The 15000-nt window shown below is 37.2% G+C and overlaps 2 protein-coding genes across 4 annotated transcripts in view; one reads left to right on the top strand and one right to left on the bottom strand.

The window, feature by feature from the left end:
* Positions 1-9901, top strand: part of LOC138047346 (palmitoyl-protein thioesterase 1-like) — an 11395-nt gene extending 1494 nt beyond the window's left edge. The window contains exons 2-11 of the mRNA XM_068894159.1: positions 842-951; positions 2471-2509; positions 2739-2827; positions 2948-3018; positions 3857-3944; positions 5407-5421; positions 5517-5610; positions 6992-7087; positions 8490-8561; positions 9399-9901. Coding sequence (XP_068750260.1) covers positions 842-951; positions 2471-2509; positions 2739-2827; positions 2948-3018; positions 3857-3944; positions 5407-5421; positions 5517-5610; positions 6992-7087; positions 8490-8561; positions 9399-9521 — 797 coding nt within the window. The 3' untranslated portion in view covers positions 9522-9901. The remainder of the gene's footprint in view (positions 1-841; positions 952-2470; positions 2510-2738; positions 2828-2947; positions 3019-3856; positions 3945-5406; positions 5422-5516; positions 5611-6991; positions 7088-8489; positions 8562-9398) is intronic.
* Positions 9902-11151: 1250 nt separating this feature from the next.
* Positions 11152-15000, bottom strand: part of LOC138047345 (9,11-endoperoxide prostaglandin H2 reductase-like) — a 4343-nt gene continuing 494 nt past the window's right edge. For all 3 annotated transcript variants that reach the window (XM_068894157.1, XM_068894156.1, XM_068894158.1), the window contains exons 2-3: positions 14601-15000; positions 11152-12150 (exon numbers count right to left, since the gene is read on the bottom strand). The exon at positions 14601-15000 is cut by the window's right edge. In XM_068894157.1, coding sequence (XP_068750258.1) covers positions 11721-12150; positions 14601-15000 — 830 coding nt within the window. In that variant the 3' untranslated portion in view covers positions 11152-11720. The remainder of the gene's footprint in view (positions 12151-14600) is intronic.

The following is a 15000-nucleotide window of genomic DNA, read 5'->3' as shown; positions in this document are numbered from 1 at the left end:
CATCTTGGCGCAGCTCTTGGACTAAGATTCTACTTTGAAGAATATGTCTGTGAAAAAGTTGAGGACTGGGTTAGCCAGGTTACAAAGTTGCCTGATTTCGTGGTGTCTCAGTCCCAGGCAAGCTATGCGGCTTTTACATTCAGCTTACAGCCCCGGTGGACATACTTTTTAAGAACACTTCCCGACATCGCCGACTTGCTGGAACCCTTAGAACTTGCCATCTCTGATGTTCTGATTCCAGCCCTTTTGGAGCATCAGGTCACCAAAACAGAGTATGACTTCCTAGCGCTGCCTGTGCACATGGGTGACCTGGGTCTAGTAAATCCTGTCAACCACTCCCGACAGGAACATGAAGCGTCCATCAAAGCAACTGGCCCCCTTGTGAAACGGATTGCCATGAAGCAAGCAGTAGAGCCACCTAAAGATGAGGATGTTGCGTGCGCAAAGAGAAAGCTGACAGTGCGCGGCGTGACCTTCAATATGTGACTAAGTCTCTGCCCTTGATAATAATAGTAATAATAATAATAATAATAATAATAATAATAATAATAATAATAATAATAATAATAATTATTATTATTATTATTATTATTATTATTTTTAATTTTTTTTATTTTTTTAATCACTGACATTTACTTCTGGACTCTATTCTACCCCTGGTCTGCAGTGTGCATTTACTATTTTTTACAGGACATGGGGCCATATGTTACATATAATTATCTAATTTAGAGGAGTCTTTTTCTCCCTTTGATGTTTTTCCCCAAAAGTGGTGAATTTAACACTTCATAAATTCTTTACATTGTGATTAAACATACATAAAGAAGCTCCCATTTTGTTCCAGGTGACTCTTGTTGTAATCCCTTCAGTATGGGCTCCATCAAGCGCATGTTAGAGCAAAAAATTCCTGGCATTTATGTTCGTTCCTTAATGATTGGCGACTCAATCATAGAGGTAGGGTAAATTTTAAATTTTTTATTCTTTTGGACTTAAACTTTATAAATCATACCGTACATGTATTTCCTCGAATAATAGCCCAAAGGGGGCGATTATGCGAGGGAGGCGATTGACTGAGGGACGGCTATCACCCCTATTCGAGGAAATATGCGACTGTAATAAAGTAAAGTAACCATATTTAACATCGATAACTCGTAACAGTAATTCAACTGACAAACCTGAGGTAGACGGTGTGCTCATTTTACTCCCCCCTCTCCATCAGTGCTCTGTTTTACAGGTATTTAAAGCTACTTAGCTGCACGGAAAGGGAAGAAGTCGAAGCAAGGATGCGAGTTCCGGGAATCCAACTCAGGACCTCTTGCACCAAGGCGCACTAACCGACTGTGCCATTCTTGCTTGTAATAATAATTATTATGCATAGAACGGTTTTCAAATGAGTGTCGTAAAACCAAAACCAAATAATTACTTTGGCCAATCAAATAGGACGGAGACAGTCCGGTAAACCAATCAAAACTCAAAGTAATTACACGTAGCCAACAGAAAGCATGGGAAAATGTGCACACGCGAGCTACGATTGGTTTTGGTTTCACTTCTGATTGGTTGAAAAAATTTCTCTTGTTATCGTGAATGTTACACATTTGTACACATGACTTGTGATCGCAAAATTGTGAGAATGAAACGATGGAAAAAAATCTATGGAGAGAAGCAAAAGCAAACAACTTTTTGAGCAAGAATTTTATTTATAGTGAAACAGTCAAATGCCGTCTGTGTTAACGCATCACATAAGTTTAGAAAAAGGTTTGAAGAGCTTAACGTGCTTGTAATAAAAACGTTTGATTTTCTACATTCTGCATGGAACAAGAAGAAGGACAGCAGTCTCAAAGGCTGTCCGTTGTCATGGTATACACCCTATTCCAAAATGGCTGGATGCCATTTTAGTATTCTTTTGTTTCCTTGCAAATTGGCCCATTTGGCTTGCTTTCAAATGTAAATTTCAAAAGAACATTTAACCTTGAATGAGGCCAAAAGGGTCAATTTGCATTCCACCAAAAGAATACTAAAATGGTGGCCATTTTGGAATAATGTGTATTGTTTTGATAAAATGAAGGAGCACATGCATAATGAAGTACAGACCTGAGCGCAAAACTTGCTGAGCTTAGTAGTTGAGGACTATAATAATCATTTATTTATCGACAAGCAGTGTCACTGGGAAAAATTCAGAACCTCTTAATTGACTGAAAACCCTCCACTTTCAAATTTCCTTGGCATTGCCATCTTAAATAACATAATTGAGATGTATTTCCATTGTCCTATATATTGAAAATGGCAGCGTCTGGGAAATTTGAAAACAAAGATGTCCTTGCAAAATTCATTTATTCTGGATACAGGCCCCTTATTGGAAATAATATCAAACAAATTTGACTGTGAGCATTATTTCCTATTGTTTAAAGGTTCTTTTTGTTGGAGTGGAAGTTCTCTTCAATATCAACTAATTTTCTGGGTTTGCTTTTTTTAGGATATGGAGAATGGGTATTTTATGAATGCAAATGATCAGGTAAAATTTATATTCTTTTAAACATTTGGTTCAGAAATAAAATAATAATAATTAATTATAACATTATTAAATACATTGTTTTATATACAGGGCACTACTCTTGGCTTGCCTGTTTTGATCAGGCTTTTTGTACAATTCCACTCCCTCACCATGTCATAATGAAAAACCTCACTATTATAGTGTCCCTGTTGTAAGTTTTTCATCATTTTGATTGTTTTTTTTTTGACAGGTAAAACAAGTTTGTGATAAAGTTGCATTTGATCCCAAATTGAAGAATGGATACAATGCATTGGGATTTTCACAAGGTGGACAGTTCTTGTGAGTACATTTTCAATCCATCTTGGGTTTTTTTTCAAGGAAACTATATCAGAAATTGGATTTGAATATTGGATGGATAGTGACAGAGCTGTAGTCTTATTCTTGTTTTTTAAACTTCAGTCGTGCTGTTGCCCAGCGATGTCCAACCCCCCCTATGCTCAATCTGATTAGTTTTGATGGACAGCACAAAGGTGGGTAAGTCTTCATATTATTATTTGGGGTGCAGGGATGGGGCAGTCGTCAGAGCACTCGCCTCCCACCATTGTGGCCCAGGTTTGATTCCCAGACTCGGCATCATATGTGGGTTGAGTTTATTGGTTCTCTACTTTGCACTGAGAGGTATTTCTCCAGGTACTCCTGGTTTTCCCCTCTCCACAACAAAAACCCTACATTTTACTTGCTTTGTGTTAATAATCAATTTCAGTTTACAGTGTCCCCAATTAGTGCTCCAGTGCTAGAACAACTAGACACTTAAATAAAGTACCTTAAAGTATATTGTACCTATATTAGATACATGTACATGTATTAGGTGCACTGTGATTGGCTTTTTAGTTGGATGGTATTCTATGCCACAGCTGTTACAGTAGTAAGCTCATTTCTCTCTACTTTATCAGCAAGCTCATTCCCAGTGTCTCCATTATCGACAAAGAGACCCTGGGAACCTGGGAACGAGGTTGCCTTAACAGTTGTGGGTTCTTGATTTTTCCAGTCCAGTTTATCGCAGTAGGGCCTTAACCCTTTGACTTAAATAATGATTACTGAACTGCAAACAAGGTGAGTGTTTTCCTACAATATGATTCTCAAACACATTTGGTGAGAGGTACCTACATGCTGATTGCTCTGTGTCCTTTGATTGGTTATTACCTACCAATGTGTTAATTTTCCCGAAAAGGTCAATTTAATTTTATTATTGCAAAAGGGAATCATTAATTTTATACGATTTATGGTACTTCCATGTCTTGTTGTTTTAAACCCAATCTATTACTAACAATAACACCCATTCTTTATCTGGAGTATTATTTTCTTCAGGTGTGTATGGGTTTCCACATTGTCCTGGTGAGAATTACACTTTATGCAACTACATCAGGAAGCTGCTGAATTTGGGAGCTTATGAAAGGTATTGAATTTCACTGATGCTTTTTTTGGTAAAATTTAAGAATCCAATCCCACCAACGCGTCGGTCGACTGTGGTGGGATCGGGTTCTTAAATTTTACCAAAAAAGGTAAAATTTAAGAATCCGATCCCACCAACGCGTCGGCCAACACGTCGGCCAACGCGTCGGTCGACACACCACCGACACACGTGATTCGCTGTTTTTCAGCAACGGTGATTGGTTGGCTGGGTGAGCTAAGAACAATCTGTTCCAACAAACAACAAACGGCTCCTTTAGGAGGCACCACATATAAAAAGTCAATGATCAATAAAAAGTTTAAGCTTCCCAATCCTTTAAAATGCACGAAAAATAAGCATGTTGGTCGACTTGCAAATTAACTCCCCGCTCTGGTAACCGACCCTTGCCAAAACATCGAGCAGACCTAGGTACTAGTGTTTCATTTTAAAAATGGCGGCTATTTGCCAATGACGTTTTCGTCGTTCCTTATGAAGTTGTTCTTGCTTCCAACTGAAAGAACTAACAAAATTATAAAGAGTAAGTATTTAGACCAACGTGTCGGTAGTGTTTCGGCCAATGCGTCGGTAGTGTGTCGGCCAACGCGTCGGTAGTGTGTCGGCCGACGTGTCGGTAGTGTGTTGGCCGACGTGTCGGTCCTGTGTCGGTGGTGTGTCGACCGACGCATTGGCGGGATTGGATTCTTAAATTTTACCCTTTTTTTGTGTTGTCTTTTTGCAAGAATGTTGCCTCAAATTGTGTCAAAATAAATGTTTTTTTAATACCTTAACCCTTATTATCTTCATGACAGTAATAGAATAATTATTGATTAAACTTGAGATTCATGGCATGGCTCATTCCAGTATCAACTTACTTTGTTATTGCATTTTCCATTAATTTGTATTTCCAGTACTTTCAAAAGATCTCCAGGGGTTTCATTACAAGCTGGTTACCAGCAGTCAGTGCTACCATCTATGTTGTAGCCTGCAAAGCAGGCATATTGTTGTTTTGGTAAGAATTCGGCAGACATCTTGGATAGCAAGACTAACAGAAGCCTGAGGCGAGTCAAGAAAATTGCACTCAGTGAGAGGAGGACAATATGAAATGGTACCGGCTGTGTGCTTTCAAAATGGCGGCCCATTACGAACAAGTGTACGCCTCCCAAAAAGACGCCTGCTCTGCAGGCTATCTATGTTGTCAGAAATTTGCCTCTCACCGCCAGCTACTCTGCCTTGATTCTCACTCAAATCCTTATAAAAGACCAGAGAGTGACCACCACTTACTTGGTCAAGCCCAGGCATGTACCGCCGCGTACTTGAAAACTTATTGAAACCCCTGGATCTCATTTTAAACCAAAATATATGTAAACATTTGGCCTGAAATGTCACATAGTTTTGAAATAAACCCTGTAGTTTGAACAATAATTCATTGACTTACTGTAGATTGTTTTCTTTCCATTTCTCTCTTTAGCTGGCTTCAAGACCAGTAAGTATTGCTACACTGTGATTTCAATGTATCTTATCAAATTTTTGTTTGTATTTTATAATGATAGTAATATTTTGTTTTAAATTACATCTTAGCCTTGCCCAGGCAGAATACTGGCATGACCCACTGAATGAGAAATTATACCGAGAAAAAAGTGTCTTCTTAGCTGACATAAATCAAGAAAAAAAGGTAAAAACCTCTGAAAAATTCTAGAAAATGTGATGTTAGTGCACAGGATCCGTGACTCTTGAATTCCTCTCTGATGTGGCCAGTACTAATGATTTAACATGCTTAATTTTTACCACTTCCCTTGGCTGAATTTCTGCAACTCACTTGGGTTCTGGTATCATCCGCGAGAAGAGACGGCTGAATGCGTGAGCAAGAGATTGTGTCTGTGACATACAGCTGTAAATTCAAATTTAATTTATACAAAGTTAATGCTTGCGCTTTCCGTTGTCGTAATCTTGGGTGCTTCACTCCTTAAAAGCACTGTAAAGCTTAAACACAGGCACGGTCAAAGAATACCATTGCAGCCACAATTTGAACATTTCCTCTAAAAGATATAATTTATACCATCTTGATTTGGGCAGGCCCATTTCAGAATGGTGGAGATCAACAATAGCTCACCACTCTTGTCCAGCCATGTTTTTGTGGGTGTGCCCTTTGCTCATTTCTCAAATCAGTGGCTGCTCTAAGGCACTAGTGTTTTAACCCTGTAATGCTTATATGTATTGGTGTTGCACATGGCTTTTAATTAATGTATTTGAGACTTTGTAATTTGTATTACACTGTAGCTGCTTCTATTTACTGGTGTTGGAATCCTGAAGTGTATATTGTCTTGGTGTAGTGACTGACTCAAGTGTGTATTGTGCTCAGTATTGTATGAATGAAAGATCCTAACTGGTTTGTAGCAGATCTGTACTGCTATCCCAGTCGAGAAGTTGAACCAGGAATAACCCAGAAACAACACCAGCTGGTGCATTGTGCAGAGTCCTAATAAAAGCAAGAATTCGGGATTACAAGTTCCATCCCTTAAACACTCAACCACACTGCCCCAAATGATTCCTTTGGTCAGCTCTATATAAAACACATCTTTTGGTTGACCATTTCTGAGTGACGAAGGCTACAATTCATGCACTTCCCACTCAATTGCATTGTCTCAGAAAATTTAAAACTTACAATAGTTCTTACTAATGGTTACAATTTTCAACCGTGGGTATTTAGAGCCTCCAGAGGTCATTATTCTTGATGCTGACCAAAAGAATTGAATCCTCCAAAGGATGACAAATTGATTCTTGACATATGAAGAGTTAATTTTGACTGTTCAAATTGCCAGAAGAAGTAATGGTTTCAGAAACAAAAAGAATATTGGTTGCTTCTCAAAAGCTTTTACTCTTCCACATGGGCACCATTTCTTTGATTTTTTTCTCCAAACTGGCTGCAATGACACCCTTGTACCAGCAATGTCCTGTTTTAATAAATTATCTGGAAATGCACAACTCTAAACACTGACAACATGTACCTTTATATTCCCTGTACATTATAACTAAATTGCATTATGTTTTCCTAGATGAACCCTGAATACAAAACAAACCTGATGAAACTTAAAAACTTTGTCATGGTGTTGTTTGGAAAAGATACCATGGTTGATCCTAAGGAGACAGAGGTACCGTTACACTCATTTTTGTTGATGATCAACCAAGTCTTTTTGTCTTATGGTTGGAGCCAGGTCACCCAATATACAAAGTGTACCATAAATTGAGCTGGGGGTCTTATTAAACTCTGGCTACTAGCTTTTTCATAACTATGTAGACTGAAATTGAAATGTCAATTATTGACAGTTTTGTTTTTCCATCCCATCAGTCAATCTGTCACAAACCAGGTAAATGGGTCAGTCACATCTGTTTTGTGATTTACAGATTTTGATCCACTTTGTGTTTCTGTCTGTCACCGCAAATGTGATCAGTAATAGCAAAACAGTATGAATTTGAGAGTGTACATGTATGTATATGAAAGGCCTAGCGCTTAATTTCATAGCCACCTACATGTACAGTACCTTGTTTACAGTAAACTGATTTGAAAATGCAGACTACACAAGAGAAGATAGCTATTTTTAATTGTGTCATTTTAAGTGTTTTAATGTACATTATCTAAAGTTAAGCACTAATAATTTTTAAGGTGGCTTACTAAAGTTTTCCGAAGAAAAAGATCAAGATTTTGCAATCTGTGAAATTAAAGCAACAGGATGTCTCTTCTGAAGCGTTAGTTACTTCGATTGATGTAATGAAATGAATGCAAATCAGGGGAAAATGCTAAATATAGCGACCGAGCTCCTGGAGGGGGACTGGAAACTAGACACTTCAAAGGCTTTTTTGTCGAAAACCAGCTGTACAACCCCACCTCAAAATTTCAGGATTTCCGAAAGTGACAAAAAATAATTATGTAGAGAAATAAATAGTTAAATCTGCCAGACAGGTTTCGTCTATTTTAATAACTGAAAAACTGTCTGATAGACCTTTTCGAAAAAATGTTGACGGTTTTGTCTACATGTTGTTTACTAATTCGCAAAATTTTAACCCTAGTTGTACAGCTAGGTTTTGAGAAAAAGGCCTTTGAAATGTCTAGTTTCCAGTCCCTCCGCCAGGACGTCCATCACTATATTAAGCGTTTTCCCATGATTTGTATTTATTTGTTAGGTAAAGTTACATTTTACATCAATTGCAGTGACCAACACTTCACAAGAGACATCATTTTGCTTTAATTTCACAGATTTCAAAATTTTGATATTTTCTCTTCGGATAAACTGTAGTAAGCCACCTTAAGTAGTTAACTACTTATGACAGCACAGGTTATGTTCCTGGTCATCTACAGTGTACTCCCTAAATTGCCAAGAACCCTATCCCTTGGCTGACATAAAGGACAATAATAATAATATCCACTTTCTGTTCTTGAGAAAGTAAGGAATGAAAATACTGTACATAACAATATTTAATAAGATTGATATTATTGTAAGTGCAGTCCAAGATGTGGTTAATGTATGGTTGTGATGTTTTCTTGTTTTTGTTCAGTGGTTCGGTTTCTACAAACCTGGGCAGGCCAAAGTGAAGTACACTTTGCAGGAAAGTCCATTGTACCAAAAAGTGAGTACAAAAGTGTTAGGTATTGAGAAGAGACATGGCTATGTAGTTATGACCACTTACATCTTTTTAGTTGTCCAAAAGAATAAATGTAGCTCTGTGGACTTTTGTAACATTTGTCATTGTCGTCGTCGTCATCGATTTTTCTTCCTATCTTAGAGCACAATGTGTATTGCACTTAAGTAAAATCTGACAATTCCAACCTGGCTTGCAGTAGAGGGGGACAATCAGAACCAATAATAATAATCATCATCATCATCATCATCATCACTTTATTAATTTTTTAAGTCTCAAAGTTATTTGACTGTGCATGAGTGCCCAACTAATAATTGGGGAGACTACAAATCAAACGAAATGTTGATTTTTGAGGAGAGGGGAAAACCGGAGTATCCAGGAAAAACCTCTTGGAGCAGACTGGAGAACCAACAAACTCAACCCATCAAGGAAGGGAAGAAGAGAGACCCTGGGGACGAGGTTGAACTCACATAATTATGGCATTGAATCCAGGAATCGATCCTTGGCCACATTGGTGGCACAGCACCAGCCTTGCTCCCCTAATAACTTTTAATAAGAATTATTCTTATTTAATGCCTTAGTTCTTACAAGTCTCCCAGAGCTGTGCAGTGTAGCATAAATGAGCATTTCAAAGGTCATAGGTTCACTCCTATAAGTTTTCAAATTGCTGATTTTGTGAACCAATGTACTGTAAAATTTTCCCAAGCAATGTGGGTCAAGAGGAAGCTAAACAAGATTGTGATACATTTCATTCCAAAGTTTGATTTCACGTGTTTGCATGCCATGTAACAGAACTCTTTCATTCGTTTTCCTTCCAATGAACAGGATAAGCTGGGACTTCAGCAAATGGATGAAGACAAGAAGCTGCATTTTCTCACAGCAATGGGAGATCATTTGCAGTTTACAGATGAATTCTTTGATAAAGAGATCTTGCCATTTTTAAAGTAAAAGTCCAAAACAATGTACAGTGATCTCCAAAGTGGGTGAAGGTGCAATGTAAATGAATTGTAGATTTTTCAAGACTGTAATTCACTCCTACAGCTATAAGCATTTTTAAAATATCTACAGTTCTGCTCAATAATAATTTTATGAGAGAGATGTCCAAGTTGGTGTTTCTACTGTAGATGAAAAATGCTCATCTGAAGCACTTCGATGCTTTTCTCAAAAAATTAATTGTCATTGTCATAGTGTTCTTTTTTACCTTTTTTATTATGTTTGTACGATAACATTTTTTAATAGCCACCCATATTAACTATCTGGATCCTTGGTGGCATTAATATAGATTAATTTCTCTTTTGCTTAATTCCATTAAACAAGAAACCAAGGAATTTTGCTTGTGCTGGTCTTTTGTAGTGTAAATGATTATAAGCAAGGGAAAAAAACGTTACAATTAATTTCATTGCCATAGTGCACAATAATTTTGATAATTTTAGTCTTGGGGTTTGGTAGTACTGTTACAGTAGTTAAATAATATTATTCTTATTGTCACTTATAGTGGCACATCATGGGAGGTTGCTGAGCATGAAAAAGGTGTAAGAGTAACACAAGGCGATAGCTGAGTGGACTCTAGCTTCTGGAGTGCTTAGCAAGTCTACCAAGTTCAACTATAACTCGATAGTACACACTGAACCATTTACTATTTGTTTTATGACATAACAAAAACATAAGTAAACTTAATTTCTAATCATCCAGTTTTGTAAAATGTTAAAGAATTAAATTTTTTACTAGAAATAGTGTATTGAGGTTTCTAGTCGCTTGTCACGTGATGTGTCCAGGTCATGTGACCTCCAGCATAAGCTGATGAAGGCCATGGTTTATGGCCGAAACGTTCTATGTTTCAATACACTATTTCCAGTAAAAGATTTAATTCTTTAACATAGAAAAAACATCTTGCGACAGTTTATGACATTCTGTCTTCTTTGACTGCCTCGTGCTCATCAACTCGTCAAGCTAGCATTCACTTAGGCTTGCAAATTGCTTTGCCAGTGATTCGTCTTTTTTTTATAAAGCTGCAATAAAATTTCAGCAGCAGACTGGTCAGTCATTGTTGCAGTTCGTGGGGAAAGCATTTTTATCCCAGTGTAAACAGGTGTTTTTGTCATAACCATTCATCCATGGGCAATAGTGAATGGGTAAATGACCAATCAGAGTGCACGCTTTACTTTTGTTATGGTCTAAATCTAATTCAGTGGCCCTGCTTCTACAAATCTGCTATAGCTTTAATAGTGGTTCAACATCCAAACTAGTGATGATAATGCCATAGGTTAAAGCCCTGCAAAGAAGCATTCGGATTTTTCCGAGTATCCCCAAGCCACCACTGATCATGAATGATCAAGCTAAACTTCAACTCAATCAAAGCCTTTAGCAACCAGGGTGTCAGGGTATCTCCATGGAGTCCAGCAGTTTTTCATATTCAAAACAATTCACCCTAGTGCTCTCTACAGTGTGCGGAGAAGTGTAGGGATACTTCTTTAGCTTGGGAATATTGTGTGGTCTAAAATGGGAAAACAAAACGTACAAGCTAAAGAGGTCCACCGCACAATTTTGATACAAATTCCCTCTTAGAAATTTCTGAATGTAAATAAAAGAAAAGAACATTTTATTGTCCATAAACGTAGTTCCACCCAGGATCTCCTTCTTCTAACTTCTAACTTTATTTGCAAACAAATCATAATTATTCAAACAAGACCATGGTGGCCCGCAGTTAGCATTGCTATTCTAGGCGGGCCACTTACACTGCAACATTATTACTGTCTCTCACAAGTAAACAAAGACACTTAAAAATTTACAAGGATTACACAAACAAGAAAAAATAATAATAAATAAATAATAAAATAAATAAATAAATGAACGATCTGAGGTATTCTACGTAACTATTAAAGAAAAGCCATATACTTCGAAAGATTGATGTAGCGCATATCAACATTCATCTCCTCAATTTTAAGAGTATCCTTCCGCCATATAAAAAGCTCTTAACCCATTCACACCAAAAGCAACCCCAATTTGACGAGTAAAATCATCTGGCATTACACAGTAAAATCTATAAAGCTCACTGTCAGGTAGGGAAGGGTCAAGTGTCTCTTAACTTTGATGTCTGCAAAGACTGTGGGCATCAATCGAAGGTCGTCAACGTACCAGGCTAAATAACTAGCCATTCCAAGGTGCCTGTATTTTAGGTTTGCATGTCCTAAAACCCTCTTCCAGTCCATTTAAAATGTTCATCTCTTCTTCAGATAAATTAAAGTCAAATATGTTGGCGTTCTCTTCAATTCGGGATGAATGACTGGACTTGGGAATACAAACATAGCCATTCTGTACACACCACCTCAGTAGAATTTGAGCGGTGGTTTTTCCATGGTTGTTGCCAAGTGATATCAGGCTTGGATGTCCTAATTTCTTTCCTCTTGTTAGTGGTGAGTATGCCTGGACAACAATGCCTTCTTTCTTGCAGTAGTTAACTACATCTTTTTCTTGTAAGAAAGGATGAACTTCCATCTGATTAACTGATGGTATCACATTTGAGTGCTTTTTAAGCTCTTCAAGATGGTGAATACCAAAATTGGATACACCAATTGACCTGTAAGAAAAAAACAAATTGGCAGGCATTGCATACATGTATGTAGTGCAGTAGGCTGGTATTGTGTAGTAATTATTTTTGCAAAATTAATTTTCTTTCACTGTTTATTGTTATCCAATTTTGTTGTCATTTTTGCATTCCAATTATGAACAATTTGTTGTTTAATACTTAAGTAAGCCCTATCAGATAGGGTTAGTACCTGGAAGGGAGACCATTGGGAAATCTTCATGACAAAGATATCTTATCTTTTTTTTAACTTGATTTCTGTTTTGTATCTGGTTGTTAAAGGTTTTTTTAAAATCTTCTTTTATTCCTGTATTTGGAGAATTAGTGATGGACCCCCCAAAACAGTGCAGTTAGTCTATGCGGCTGTTGACTTACAAAGCCCACAAGTGCTCTAGGCAAGAATGCCACCAATGTTAACTCCATTGTTGTGGTTAACCATTACTCTTACAAAGTGAAAAAAAGCCAACAAGTGGGCAGCAAAGAGAATAACTGTACAATAGACATCAGTTTCATAATTCATTCACGCACTGCAGGCCTACAATTTTACACTCACTCAGACAATCCTGATGACAATATGGGTATTGCACTTACAGTGCACTACCCCCGGAACGTTGGTGAAGCTGAAAAAGACCACTAAACCTTCTTTGAACTATCCAAGAAAGGACTCAGTCTTATCCTTGTTTTTGTTTGAAAGAGAGAAAATAGTTAATTTTGACATCACAACGGCACGTCTTCACTGCTAGTGTAATAAGCAGAAACTTGGGTTAATCCACAAGAATTATTAACCCACTTACAAACAGTACCATTTTGTAATAATAGTGTCATGTTATGCAACAGAATTTCCATATTTCTGAAAATTGGCATTGCTTCAATATGAATAACTCCTGTTAACGAATTTCTTGTGCTCTGATTGGTTCACTCAATCTAGGTTATCAGCTCATATACCTTAGTTTGACCTTATGTGTCAAATGATTGTGCTAAGCGTTGCTAAGCTAATTTTTTTCCACCGGAAACCGAATTTCCTCTCTGAATAGAGCAAGAAAAACGTTTTTGTGGAAAATTGGATCAAAGTACGTGAAAAGGTAAGAAATGTTTTTGTGATGAGCCTGTGTCTGTCTGACCACCAGGTATTACACAACATTGTATCTTTATCTTAAGTTTTTTTTTCGATTTCGCGCGGATTTTCTCGCTTTTTTTCATACTTCCAAACTTTTGGAGTTTAAGGAATTTAATAAATTAAACAACTATTATTCCATTCTTGCTTGTTGGATATAAGACTGGTTAAAGCCAACTGGGCGCTACGTGCCTCGTTGGCTATTTACCATCTCATATCTGATGCGCGCTCATGGAATAATAATGTTAATTATCCTTCGGGTACAAAGAGGATATTACGTTACCAAGCAGGGACACAAATTTTATCTATGAGTGTTCATGGTATCTCAATGGAGTCCGCGCATCTGGCAAGTGAGAGAGATATCAGCACGAGAAGATAAAATCTGTACCCCTGCATGGTCATGTAATAACCATAGATCTATAATAAAAATCCAAAACTGAGACATCTCAGTTTTTTATTCATTTTAAAAGCACAGGAAAAAGTGGTCACCTCGCCAGTAGCTTCACTGTCTTTGTATCTCAAATCCATTTCTTTACTGATTTTTAAACTAAATTTAATTAATGATGCCAATGGCCACACAACTTTGTGTGGTGAACAGGAAGCACAAATATTATTGGCTGACATGCCCGTAACCATGTTGGCATCAATATAATTATCCACTTGTGAAAGATAAAAATAAAGTATATTCACTTTGCAATTGCGTGACAAAGATATAAAATTTTAGGAACAAGGAAGATCTCAATATTTCAACAATATCTATATAATGGTGTAATTCTTGATAAGCATATTCCCTTTTATGAAATTTCTTTAATTCGATTAATGGCTCATCCTTAGTGTAAAAGCCTGTGAAACTCATGATGTGTAACACAAAGGAAAGGGAAGGCAACAACTTAGCCCCAATACAAGCTAATGAGACAAAGGAAAAGTTTCTAAGGTCTTTACACCAAGAATAACCTGAATTCATAAACAGAATGTGCATTAGATGCCACTGTCTTCTTGCATTAGCGGTTTTCTTGATATGGGTTTACAAATTCACTTCAAATCCATGATATTCATAGCCATTCAAATGTATTTTGCTCACAATATCACATATAAAATGTAATATCAATACTTCTAAACAATGATACATTCTTAAATATATTTAACTTTTGAGGTCATGTGGTATTTCCACTAAATATTAAATTGAACCTTCTTTGTTTGAATTGGAAATATTCTTGGAATTATATCAATATATATTGTTATATGCCTCATTCTTCAAAGGATTGCCGCTACGCAATAATGGCCAGATATTCTCGAATTGCTCCACAACGGTAAACAATTCTCTACAAACCTGATCAGCCCTTGCTCTTGCAGTTTGACCATTGCATTCCACGAAGGTACAACTTTATCAGGTACAGGTGAATGCATCAGGTACAAGTCCACGTATTCCAATCCCAATTTTCCTAAACTATCGTTGACTGCTCGCAAAGTCTGATCAAAACCATGATCATCATCATAAAGCTTTGTAACGACAAACATTTCTTCTCTAGGAACGTTACTTTCTCTTATCGCATCGCCAACGCTTTCTTCATTCAAGTATCTTGCCGCTGTATCAATTTGCCTGTAGCCATTTTCCAAGGCCCATGCAACGGCATTTCGAGTTTCTTCTCCTGATTTCGCTTGGTATACGCCCAAACCAAGAATGGGGATTTTCACGCCATCGTTGAGAGGCAACGTTGAAGAGATGTTCA

This window comes from Montipora capricornis, chromosome 4 (assembly GCF_036669925.1).
Source record: "Montipora capricornis isolate CH-2021 chromosome 4, ASM3666992v2, whole genome shotgun sequence".
Lineage (NCBI taxonomy): Eukaryota > Metazoa > Cnidaria > Anthozoa > Scleractinia > Acroporidae > Montipora > Montipora capricornis.
This window is presented reverse-complemented; position numbering and strand designations above follow the sequence as displayed.